At 44.8% G+C, this 13,142-nt stretch overlaps 1 protein-coding gene across 8 annotated transcripts in view; it reads left to right on the forward strand.

Moving 5' to 3' along the window:
* Positions 1-13,142, forward strand: part of BRCA1 (BRCA1 DNA repair associated) — a 74,400-nt gene that overhangs the window by 38,799 nt on the left and 22,459 nt on the right. For all 8 annotated transcript variants that reach the window (XM_062174843.1, XM_062174844.1, XM_062174846.1 and 5 more), the window contains 3 exons: positions 1,750-1,921; positions 7,375-7,501; positions 12,233-12,423. In XM_062174843.1, coding sequence (XP_062030827.1) covers positions 1,750-1,921; positions 7,375-7,501; positions 12,233-12,423 — 490 coding nt within the window. The remainder of the gene's footprint in view (positions 1-1,749; positions 1,922-7,374; positions 7,502-12,232; positions 12,424-13,142) is intronic.

Here is a 13,142-nt window from a genome sequence, read left to right on the forward strand (position 1 = left end):
TTTTTTTTTTTTCCAGATTTATTTTATTTATTTGAAAGACAGAGATACATAGAGAGGTAGAGCCAGAGAGAGAGAAAGGTCTTACATCTGCTGGTTCATTCCCCAAATGGCCACAATGGTCAGAGCTGAGCTGATCCAAAGTCAGGAGCCAGGAGCTTCTTCTGAGTCTCCCATGTGGGTGCAGGGGCCCAGGCACTTGGGTCATCTTCTACTGCTTTCCTAGACCATAGCAGAGAGCTGGATCAGAAGTGGAGCAGCCGGGACTTGAACTAGTGCCCATATGGGATGCTGGCACTGAAGGCCAGGACTTGAACCCACTGTACCACAGTGCTGGCCCCTACTAATAGTTTTTTAATAAAATACCATAGGAAGGAGACTTTTTTCAATATTATAGCAGTCTAAAATTCACAAATTTTTATATAGACTACCATAAATATCTTGAGTCTTATAATACCAAATCTTTGACACATCACCTGTGTAAAATATAATCTTTGCAAATGTCCAGGCCTTTGTCAAGCTGAAGTCGGGAGCTGGGCACTCGATCCAGGTGTCCCACATAAGTGGCAGCAACCTAGCTACATGAGCTATCACCTGCTATCTCCCAGAGTGCACATTGATAGGAAGCTGGATCAGGAGTGAGGACTCTGCACACAAGCACTCCAATATAGGATGTAGATATCCCATCCCATGATGTCTAGGACAAATGCTTGTCCCCAGGCTAATTTTAAATATCAATATGTGTGTTTAAGGGGGCTGGCACTGTGGCATAGAAGGCTAACCCTCTGTCTGCAGCACCAGTATCCAATATGTGTGCCATTTGGAAACCCAGCTGCTCCTCTTCCAATCTAACTCTGCTATGGCCTGGGAAAGCAGTAGAAGATGGTCCAAATACTTGGGCTCCTGCACCCGCATGGCAGACCTGGACTCCTGGCTCCTGGCATTGGATCGGCCCAGCTCCAGCTGTTGCAGCCATTTGGGGAACAAACTAGTGAATGGAAGACTTTTCTCTCTGTCTCCCTCTGTCTGTTACTCTACCTCTCAAATAAATAAATCTCTTTTTGGCCGGTGCCGTGGCTTAACAGGCTAATCCTCCGCCTTGAGGCGCCGGCACACCGGGTTCTAGTCCCGGTCGGGGCACCGGATTCTGTCCCGGTTGCCCCTCTTCCAGGCCAGCTCTCTGCTGTGGCCAGGGAGTGCAGTGGAGGATGGCCCAAGTCCTTGGGCCCTGCACCCCATGGGAGACCAGGAGAAGCACCTGGCTCCTGCCATTGGATCAGCACGGTGCGCCGGCCGCAGCGCGCCTACCGCGGCGGCCATTGGAGGATGAACCAAAGGCAAAAAGGAAGACCTTTCTCTCTGTCTCTCTCTCACTGTCCACTCTGCCTGTCAAAAATAAATAAATAAATAAATAAATAAATCTCTTTTTAAAATATTGCTTAAGTATGTTAATTATTTTTTTTTTACTCCCTAGCTTTCAAAGAAAATAACCAATTTTAAAATGACATCACAATAAAGCAGTTCTACTGGGATGTTTGAGGATTTTTTTCACCTTTTAACATCATTCTGAAATAATTTCATGGGTATTAACTATATGAATATGGTTAGATTAAAACGTGTTCAGCTAGAACTCTTAATCCCATACTAGATAGTTTCAATTTTCGGGGTAAAATTAATTGGTGTGGCTTATTTTCACTGAATGGCAAGTTTCTTAAAATGTAATTTTCTTGGTGATATTTCTCATTTTTGCAGCAGAGGGACACCATGCAAGATAACCTTCTAAAACTCCAGGAGGAAATGGCTCAGCTGGAAGCTGTGTTAGAGCAGAATGGGAGCCAGCCTTCTCACAGACCCCCTTCCCTCCTGCCTGACCCACGTGCCTCGGAGGACCCGCTAAATCTACAACAGAACACATCAGAAAAAGGTTTGTAATATTGGCCATTCATCAAAAACAATCCAAATTCTCTCCTTGAGCCTGGCTTATCACTTCTGAAAAGTGAGGCCCAAGCTCCAACATTTTATGATCTTTGCTCAGCACATATTTACTGAGTCATTCCATGAGTAATCTTTGGGAGCCTTGATTCTAGTCCCTACTTATGACTAAGTTACTGTTCATGGGGACCCAAAATAGGCATTCATGTCATTGTCTGAGTACCTACATGGGGAAGATGCTATGGGGAGCCCACTGGATGTGACGATATAGTTACTGTAGGAAGCAGAGAAATGTGAAAAACTGGTGCCAGATCACAAAGACCTAGTTAATGTGCTTTCTTTTTTTTTTTTTTTTTTTTTTTTTTTTTGACAGGCAGAGTGGATAGTGAGAGACAGAGAGAAAGGTCTTATTTTTTGCTGTTGATTCACCCTCCAATGGCCGCTGCGGCCGGCGCATCGCGCTGATCCAAAGCCAGGAGCCAGGTGCTTCTCCTGGTCTCCCATGCAGGTGCAGGGCCCAAGGACTTGGGCCATCCTCCACTGCCTTCCAGGGCTATAGCAGAGAGCTGGCCTGGAAGAGGGGCAACCGGGATAGAATCCGGTGCCCCAACCGGGACTAGAACCCGGTGTGCCGGCGCTGCAAGGCGGAGGATTAGCTTGTTAAGCCACAGCGCCAGCCGTTAATGTGCTTTCTAATTTATAGAAAGAAACATCCTAAACTTCAGGAAATGCACTTTGGTCTGCAGAAAGCCCAATTATGCAGCCGAGTTGCGTACTTTATAATGCTATAGTTATCATCAAGGCCAGTGCACCTCTGAGAGGAGACCATTGGAAAAAGCAGGGAGGTGGGATTAATTAGCTATACAGAAAAAAAAAATTAGCTGTACAGAAAGTGAACACTGAACAGAGAAATAATGTGTAAATGAAGGAAAGTGAGATAAATTTGAGTTTTTAATTGGAGAAAGAGCATGTGAGGCAGGTTTTTAAATAAGGGCAAACAGAGAGAGATGTGTAAAAGACAAATTAGGCATGGGGTCCACTGGGGGAGCTTGGTGCTTGGGAGCAGGCAGGGGTGATGAGCCTGCCCAAAGTGTCCTGCCCTGATCTCTGTGATTCCTGCCTAACTCAGCATCTGGGCTCGTTCCTCACACCCCTTCCATGGTCCTAGGAGAGACCTGAAGGCCTTCCCTTTGAGTCTTTCTGGAATTCGAATCTATTCGTTATTCAGAAAAGTGGCCTTGTTTCCCAAGTGTGCCTTGCAGCGTTTTGTGATCTGGAAGAAACAGTGACTCCTGCATGAGAAACTAGAAATTTGTTGCTATGGCACTGCTTCAAAATGCATTTCCCTAAATGTTTTCTTTGTAACTGTGTCTTCATATCGTTCATCTCCCAGAGAATGAAACCCAGAGTCCAGTCCCCAGTACAATTCTTCTCTTTGGGGTGCTTTTACCATCTTCAGTCTAAAAATAGATCAGACTTCTAACTGTTGCACAAGACAGAAAATGTTATTGTGTGGCTTTAAATATCTGTGGAAATCTACTATGGTATGTTTGTTTTTTCCTGAAGATCTATAGACAGAATGTTTCTTTTTTACTTCATTTCTGAGAGAGACATTTTGATTATCAGTACCAACTCGAGACTTGGACCTTTTTCTCCCTTTAAGTTGGTATGAGCCTAACGGAGATCCAACTAAATTTCTTAATCTAGGAACAAGTAGTATTTGTTTTCTGTTTTACTCATGACATACTTTTTAAGTAAGTTTTTGAAGATCCCAGATTCAGGGACTGGTACAGGGGGTAAAGCTGCCACCTGCAGTTCCGGCATCCCATTTGGTAGCCAGTTCGAGTCCCGGCTGCTCCACTTCCTCTCTAGCTCTCTGCTATGGCCTGGGAAAGCAATAGAAAGTAACCCAAATCCTTGGGGCCCTGCACCTGTGTGGGAGATCTGGAAGAAGCTCCTGGCTCCTGGCTCTGGATTGGCCCAACTCCAGCCATTGTGGCCATTTGGGGAGTGAACCAATGGATGAAAGACCTCTCTCTCTTTCTCTTTCTGCCTCTCTGTAACTCTGCCTTTCAAATAAATAAACAAATCTTTAAAAAAAAAAAATAATCTATGCTCCTCCCCTGGAAATACACAATCACTTGGGCTTAATGGATTATATACTTCTTAAACTTTTTCATTATAAATTCTACATTTTTGTAGTTTTATCATTTAATATCCTTCTTTCTTTCTCTTCTCTTTCTTCCTTTCTTTGCTTCTTTCCTTTTTTTTTTTTTTTTAATTTATTTGAAAGAGTTACAGAAAGAGGTAGAGCCAGAGAGAAAGGTCTTCTATCTGCCGGTTCACCCCCCAAATGACCACAATGGCCAGAGCTGAGCTGATCCAAAGCCAGGAGCCAGGATCTTCTGGGTCTCCCACATAAGTGCAGGGGCCCAAGGATTTGGATCATCTTCTGCTTTTGCAGGCCAGAGCAGAGAGCTGGAGCAGAAGAGAAGCAGCCCAGACTCTAACCAGCACCCATGTGGGATGCTGGCACGGCAAGCCAGGGCTTTAACCCACTGTGCCACATTGCCAGCCCCCATCCCTTTCTTCTTCCACCAAATCTTTTCCTGGTTTTTCCTAATATTTTACATAATGCTTACACATAGTAGGCAATCAGTAAATTTATTATTAAGTGTTTGGTCTGACCCATATTCCCTACCCATGAAGAATGTGGTAAGACACCCAAATGACAGAATGATTTCAGAGGGACTATGGTACTGTTCTGAAATATGGGCTCTGACTCCCCACATTTATACTTTCCTGAACCAACCAACAAGTAGATCATAGCGCAAGGCCTGAATTGGACTTGTTATTCAGAGAATGTAATGCAGGTTAAGGAAAAAAAAAAAAGCAGAAAAGTTCTGTGCTGTTTCTTATGTTCTATTGCATTATTAATTCCCAAGTCAGGTTACCTTGTTTTCTCCATAGCTTGAGGTCCATTGTAGTGAGAAGAAATTCATATGCTGATGTGTGCTGGTGGCAGTATGGCTTTTTTAAAAAAAACGCTTTATATATAAAGTGAATGAATTTCACATTATTTCATATATACAGAATTAGGAGCATGGCTCCTTTATTTTTTTTAAAGATTTATTTATTTTATTTATTTGAAAGACAGAGTTACAGAGAGAGGTAGAGTCAGAGAGAGAGGTCTTCCATCTGCTGCTGGTTCACTCCCCAAATGACTGCACTGGCCAGAGCTGAGCTGATCCGAAGCTAGGAGCCAGGAGCTTCTTCTGGGTCTCCCACGTGGGTACAGGGACCCAAGGACTTGGATCATCCTCTACTGCTTTCCCAGGCCATAGCAGAGAGCTGGATCAGAAATGGAGCAGTTAGGACTCAAACCGGCACCCACATGGGATGCCGGCACTGCAGCTGTGGCTTTAACCCACTGTGCCACAGCGTCGGCCCTGGCTCCTTATTTTTAATAGCTATGTCGGTATCAGGCTACCCTTGCCTTTCACTTTTTTTTTCTTTCTTTCTTTTTTAAACCCTTTCCAGTGGTTAATTCTGTTTGCTCTGGTTCCTCAGAAGCTGCACATCACTATTTTTCAGTTATCATCCTGAATTTTTGTGGAGGGAAGAGTAATACCTGTATTTTTAAAAATTATTTTATTTATTTGGAAGACAGTTACAACGAGAGAGAAAGAAATATAGAGAGATCTCCCATCTGCTGGTTCACTCCCCAGATGGCCACAACAACCAGGGCTAGACCAAGCTGGAACCAGGATCTTCTTTCTGTCTCCTATGTGGGTATAGGAGCTCAAGGACCATGAGCCATTTTCCACTGCTTTCCCAAGCGCATTAGCAGGAAGCTAGATCGGAAGTGGAGCAGCCAGAACTCCAACCAGCGCCTGTCTGGAATGCCAGTGTCACAGGTGGCAGCTAAATTCATTATGCCCCAGTGCCAGCCCTGATACCAGTATTTAAGGTTAAACCCTGCCCACCTTCAGCAGCTGATGGCTTCAGGCAGAGTCCTTGTGTTCCTAGAAATTCACAGGTCCAGGCCGGCGCTGTGGCTTAACAGGCTAATCCTCTGCCTTGCGGCGCCGGCACACCAGGTTCTAGTCCCGGTCGGGGCGCCGGATTCTATCCCAGTTGCCCCTCTTCCAGGCCAGCTCTCTGCTATGGCCCGGGAAGGCAGTGGAGGATGGCCCAAGTGCTTGGGCCCTGCACCCGCATGGGAGACCAGGAGAAGCACCTGGCTCCTGGCTTCAGATCAGCGAGATGCGCTGGCCGCAGTGGCCATTGGAGGGTGAACCAACGGCAAAAAGGAAGACCTTTCTCTCTGTCTCTCTCTCACTATCCACTCTGCCTGTAAAAAAAAAGAAAAGAAAAGAAAAGAAATTCACAGGTCCAGAAAGATGAATATAAAGGAAATTATATATAAAATATTTGAAAATTAACTCAGAAAATCAATGATTATTTTCCCCCAGGCTACCCAGTATCTTAAAAAAAAAAAAAAACAGTAGTTAATACAAACCTTTGTTTAAATGTTCTACCTTGATTTATGGATTTTCAAGCTTTTCTATTAAAAGCTTGAAATGAATTACAGTCATCGGCAACTTTTTAATGGTCGGGAAATTTGTGATTTTTATCTGTTTGCTTTTGCATTTTAAATATTTTTGCCTTTAAGCCACTTCCTAGGAGGCAGTAACACAATAATTCATTTGAAGGAATTAGTAAATAGGGTATGCTGGCATTCTAGAACTTTGCCTTGGGTCTGTTTTGTGGTTTTTTTTTTTTCCCCTTCTTGGGCCATTTCATCATTAGTTCCATGTATTATTTCAAGGTTCCTTATAAACCAGCATCTTCTGTTGATTTTTTTAGTTCTGTTTGTTTTTCCTCAGTAATTGAAAATGTGAAGCAAAATGTCACCTGTTTTTTTTTTTTTTTTTCTTTCTCATCTGACTTCCCTCCTCTTGCTTCCTCACACAGGCACAAAGCTCAACCCTCATCCCATGCGATCTTTGCCGTGGAGGCTGTGGGGATAGGAAAGGGAACACGCCTTGTGCTTCCAGAACCCTTTTCTTTGCTATCTAAGGGGATTTTGGTATAATTCAATTTGCTGCAAGGATAAAAACTTGTCGCTTATTCTTGTTTCCTTATCATTCAGGGCGAAAAGGCAAATATATTTTTTCAGTCTTGTCTCGGCTGAGTGTCTTTATTTACCTAGTTTTAAGGTGCACTTTTTATTATCATTATTTATTAATCATTTCGTTCCATTCAGTGCTAGCATCTGTCTGTTGCATCACTTGTGTTTGTAAAATTTTATCTGAATACTTGTTTAAAAACCAATTTGATTGTCACAGATTGCTGCTTTTGGAAAAATTGATGTTCTCACCTGAATTATCACCATCAGGAAAAAAAAAAGTAGATTTCTTTGTTTTCTCATTCTATTTAAAGGAGTATTAACTTCAGAGAAAAGTAGTGAATATCCTGTCAGCCGGAATCCAAAACGCCTTTCTGTTGACAAGATCCGGGAATCTCCACATCATTCCAACAGTAACAGTAAAGGACCAGGAGCAGGGAGGTGAGAAATGTCAAATGTGGTGTCTGCGTGATGTCTTTTTTTTTTGTTTTGTTTTTTTAAGAAACTTCTGGGCCGGCGCCGTGGCTTAACAGGCTAATCCTCTGCCTTGCGGCGCTGGCACACCGGGTTCTAGTCCCGGTCGGGGCGCCGGATTCTATCCCGGTTGCCCCTCTTCCAGGCCAGCTCTCTGCTATGGCCCGGGAAGGCAGTGAGGATGGCCCAAGTCCTTGGGCCCTGCACCCCATGGGAGACCAGGAGAAGCACCTGGCTCCTGGCTTCGGATCAGCGCGATGCACCGGCCGCAGCGGCCATTGGAGGGTGAACCAACGGCAAAAAGGAAGACCTTTCTCTCTGTCTGTCTCTCTCACTGTCCACTCTGCCTGTCAAAAAAAAAAAAGTGAAAAAAAAAAGAAACTTCTGTGAAGTTGCATTTATTTTTATTTTATTTATTTATTTGTTATAGATAGTGAGAGGGAGAGATAGGGAGAAAGGTCTTCCATCCGCTGGCACACTCCCCAAATGGCCATAATGACTGGAGCAGAGCCTATCCGAAGCCAGGAGTCAAGAGCTTCTTCCCGGTCTCCCACGAGGGTGCCGCGGCCCAAGCTTCTGGGCCATCTTCCGCTGTTTTCCCAGGCCATAGCAGAGAGCTGGATCAGAAGAGGAGCAGACGGGACTAGAACCGGTGCCCATATGGGATGCCAGTGCACAAGTGGAGGATTAACCTACTGTGCCACAGCACTGGCCCCTCTGCATGATGTCTTAACTTACACTGAGAGACAGAGACAGCCCGAGGTCCCATCCATTAAATCATTTTCCAAATGCCTGCTGCAGACAGGAATTGACCACCCTGAAGCCAGCAGCCAGGATCTCAATCCCGTACTCCCAAGTGAGTGGCAGGGACATAACTGCTTGAGCTATCATCTGCTGCCTGCCAGGGTCTGCATTGGCAGGAAGGTGGAATTGTTGGGAACCAATGCCAGGGCTTAAACCCAGGCACTCTGATACGGATGCTGGCATCTTCACCAGCCAAACACCTGCCCACTGAACTCAACCTAATTTTTCCCCCATATTCTCTGCTTTTTTTGTTGTTGTTCACAAATGTTTATGACCCTTTATTGTTCTAGGATGCTTATTTTATTTTACTGGGAATAAGCTTTTTGGCCCTATATCAGACATAAGCTACAATAGGAGAAGTGTGCAGTTAGGTAGATGTGCTCCTTCTGAAAGTCACAGTGAAATATAGAAACAAAACCTGAAGTGTGCATTTGGTGTGGCAGTTAAGTCACTACTAGGGACACCTGCATCCCATATCACAGTGCCTGGTTCATGTCCCAGTTCCTCTGCTTCCAACACAGCTTCCTGCTAATGTACTAGGGGGCAACAGATGATGGCTCAGATACTTGGGTCCCTGCTACCACATTGAGTTCTGGACTTCTGGCTTCAACCTGGCCCAGCTATAGCTGTTGTGGACATTGTGGAGTAAACAAGCAGATGGGAGATCTCTGTCTCTCTCTGTTTCTCTGCCTTTCATATAAAATGAAAATAATCTGGCCAGCGCCATGGCTCAACAGGCTAATCCTCCGCCTTGCGGCGCCGGCACACCGGGTTCTAGTCCCGGTTGGGGCACCGGATTCTATCCCGGTTGCCCCTCTTCCAGGCCAGCTCTCTGCTATGGCCCGGGAAGGCAGTGGAAGATGGCCCAAGTCCTTGAGCCCTGCACCCGCCTGGGAGACCAGGAGAAGCACCTGGCTCCTGGCTTCGGATCAGCGAGATACGCCGGCCGCAGCGGCCATTGGAGGGTGAACCAACGGCAAAAAGGAAGACCTTTCTCTGTCTCTCTCTCTCTCACTATCCACTCTGCCTGTCAAAAAATAAATAAATGAATTTTAAAAAATCAATAAAAGATTAACAACAAAAAATACAGCAAAGAAAAACAATACTAAAACCTGAACAATCCTGGAAGCTGATGGTAGACTTCTCCAAGGCAGCATTTGCCCTAATTGAAATTTCTGCCTAGAATCTAAGAAAAATTTGGATGTTATTTATCTCAAGAAATATTCAGAATATCTCTCTAGGGTATATTTTCTTTTTCTTTTTTTTTTTTTTTTGACAGGCAGAGTGGACAGTAGAGGGAGATAGAGAGAAGGTCTTCCTTTTTGCCATTGGTTCACCCTCCAATGGCCGCCGCGGTAGGCGCGCTGCAGCCGGCGCACCGCGCTGATCCGATGGCAGGAGCCAGGTGCTTCTCCTGGTCTCCCATGGGGTGCAGGGCCCAAGGACTTGGGCCATCCTCCACTGCACTCCCTGGCCACAGCAGAGAGCTGGCCTGGAAGAGGGGCAACTGGGACAGGATCGGTGCCCCGACCGGGACTAGAACCCGGTGTGCCGGCGCCGCAAGGTGGAGGATTAGCCTAGTGAGCCGCGGCGCCGGCCTCTAGGGTATATTTTCAAATCACTATTGATATAAGACTCTATAGCACTTTCTGTTTTCAAAAATACTTTATCTATGGGGCAGGCAGAGAGAGAGAGGCATTCCATCTGCTAGTTCGCTCCCAGATGGCCACAATGGCTGGATCTAGTCCAATCTGAAGCCAGGAGCCAGGAGCTTCTTCTGGGTCTCCCACATGGGTGCAGGGGTCCAAGGACTTGGGTCATCCTCTGCTGCTTTCCCAGGCAAATAGCAGAGAGCTGGGTCAGAAGTAGAACAGCCGGCTCTTGAACTGGCTCCCATATAGGATGCCAGCACTACAGGTGATGGCTTTACCCGCTATGTCATAGCGCCAGCTCCATAAACAAACATTTTTAAAAATGTTCATCTGGGGGCCAGCACTGTGGCTCAGTGGGTTAAAACCACAGCCTGCAGCGCCGGCATCCCATATGGGTGCCAGTTTGAGTCCCAGCTGCTCCATTTCCAGTCCAGCTCCCTGCTAATGTACCTGGGAAAGCAGTGGAAGATGGCTTCAGTGCTTGAGCCCTACAGACCCAAAAGAAGTTCTTGGCTCCTGGCTTCGGCCTGGTCTAGACTCGCTCTTTGCAGCCATTTGAAGAGTGAACCATTGGATGAAAGATCTGAATCTCTCTCTCTGTAACTCTCCCTTTCAAATAAATAAAATAAATATTTTTTGAAAAATGCTATCTATTTCCTCATTTGATCTTTTTTTAAAAATTATTATTATTATTTGAAAGGCAGAGTTACAAAAAGAGGGAGGAAGAAAAGACAGAGAGAGAGATCTATCCACTGGTTCACTCTCCAAATGGCTGCAGTGGCTGGAGCTGGGCCAAGAGACTGGAACTTCTTCTGGGTCTCCCATGTGAGTGGCAGGGGCTATCTTCTGCTGCTTTCCTGGGGCATTGGCAGGGAGTTGGATTGGAAGTGGAGCAGCCAGGACTTGAACCAGCACTCATGGGATGGTGATATATTAGGTGGTAACTTAACCTGCTGTGCCGTAACACCAGCCCCTCGTTTGGTCTTTGTAACAAAATTGTCAAAATAAAAGGACAAGTTCAGGACTATTATTTCCACTGGATAGCTCAGAAGGAGATGCAGAGCTGTTAGGGTGACACATCACACCATTCTAGAAAGGCGATAAATTCGTGTGTATCAAATCTCTACTGCATATATATGCTTATCTTTTTGGGAATAGCCACATATGGCCAATAATCTAATCACACCGTCTCTTCCGAGCCCCTTAGATTGAGGATAGTTGTGAGCCTAGGGTGCTGGCATTTTGACTGGCAGAGAGTGAGAAGATGTGGCCAAGTTTAGAAAGAATGGCTTCACCAGCATGTTTTAACCAGGTGAACTGTCTATTTACTATTCAGACTAAAAACTTCTGCTCCTCTTCCTCCAACAAGTAATCTATAGTCTTCTATCATAGAATCCGCACATTGATTGAGCGTCCTCTCCTACTAGAGTGCTTGAGAACAGCAATTCAGGTTTTGCTCATCTTCAAGGGGCCTAGCTTTTTTTTTTTTTAAGAATATATTTTAGGGGCTGGCACTGTGGTGTAGCAGGTAAAGCCACTGCCTGCAGTGCCGGCATCCCATATGGGTGCCAATTTGAGTCCTGGCTGCTCCACTTCCGATCCAGCTCTCTGCTATGGCCTGGGGAAGCAGTAGAAGATGGCCCAAGTGCTTGGGCCCCTGCACCCACATGGGAGACCTGGAAGAAGCTCCTGACTCCTGGTTTCGGATCAGCGCATCTCAGGCCATTGTGGCAAATTGGGGAGTGAACCAGTGGATGGAAGACCTCTCTCTCTGCCTCTCCTTCTCTCTCTGTATAAGTCTGACTTTCAAATAAATTAAATAAATCTTTTTTTAAAAAAAGAATTTATTTTATTTATTTGAAAGAGTTACATAGAGAAAGAGCAAGTATGTCAACATTAATCAATTTTCTATGTCATAGGAGAGCTGATTTTTTACATATTAATTTGAACTTCGATTGAATAATGTATAGAATTTGAGTACATAGCAGTAGATAATTTGGTCAGATTTTCTGACACGCTTTTAAGCAGCTAAGAGATATCCAGCCCCTAAGAGGAGATATGTCAGTCCTGACATGTTGACAGGAATGTGAATCTAGACCGTCACCTGGCCCTTTGCAAGTTATTCCTGATCTGACCGTGTACTGTTTCACCTGAGCTTTGGCTAACCTGAGAAGTATGATTTGTGGTTTAGAATTGGCGACAATGGTCGATAATGGTCTTTCTCCTTCCATCCATCCTCTAGATCTTCCCCTTCTGAATCCCAGTTGTTCAGGAGTAGGGGGTACACGCACAGCCATTCTAGCGCTCCTCGGAACAAAAGCTGCCCACCTCAAGAGGAGTCCATTAAGGAAGCTGGTTTGGAGCAGCGGCAGCTGGAAGACTCTGAGCCGCAAGATTCAGCGTCAGAGTCTTACTTGCCAACACAAGATACAGGTAATGTTTCATCTGCTGTAATGGAGGTGACACGTTCATCTTCTCGGAATCCTATGTGAAGATATTCTGGCTAATCAGCTTTCTGATACATTAGTATATCCATGGATACTTCTGCTGTATTGAAACCACGAATGGTAATCTAAGCTTACTTGAAAATTACCACAGCTGTTAATTTGTCTGTGTTGGTTTAACTAACAATCTGGAGGATGGAAGTACACCAGTGTACTCTTCACATGTTAGACCAGGGTGCCGAGGCTCTAGAATATAAAGTTTAAGGCCTGTCCTTTATTGACAAATGAGTCGAAAATTGAAGCAAGCTCTTTTTTATGTATTAATGGATATAAATTACTATATACTTTATGCCTTATAAATCACTTTTAATGAGTAGTGTGGTTTATGGCTTGTATATCAAAGTTTTAATCAGTAATGAAAGCTTTAAATTAATTCTCAAAAATACATTATCATAAAAGGTGCTATCTAACCTCAAATGTGGTATTTGGTCATGTTCATTAGGGGCATTTTAAGAATCTCATACAGGGGCTGGCATTGTGCAGCTGTGGCTGGCATCCCACATGAGCACCGATTCAAATCCCAGCTGCTCCACCACTCTGCATCCAGCTCCCCTCTCATGTACCTGGGAAAGCAACAGAAAATGGCTCAAGTATATCAGTTAACAGCAAAATATTACTATCTTTCTTTAGTCATTTTTCAAAAAGATT

Source organism: Lepus europaeus, chromosome 18 (assembly GCF_033115175.1).
Source record: "Lepus europaeus isolate LE1 chromosome 18, mLepTim1.pri, whole genome shotgun sequence".
Taxonomy (NCBI): domain Eukaryota; kingdom Metazoa; phylum Chordata; class Mammalia; order Lagomorpha; family Leporidae; genus Lepus; species Lepus europaeus.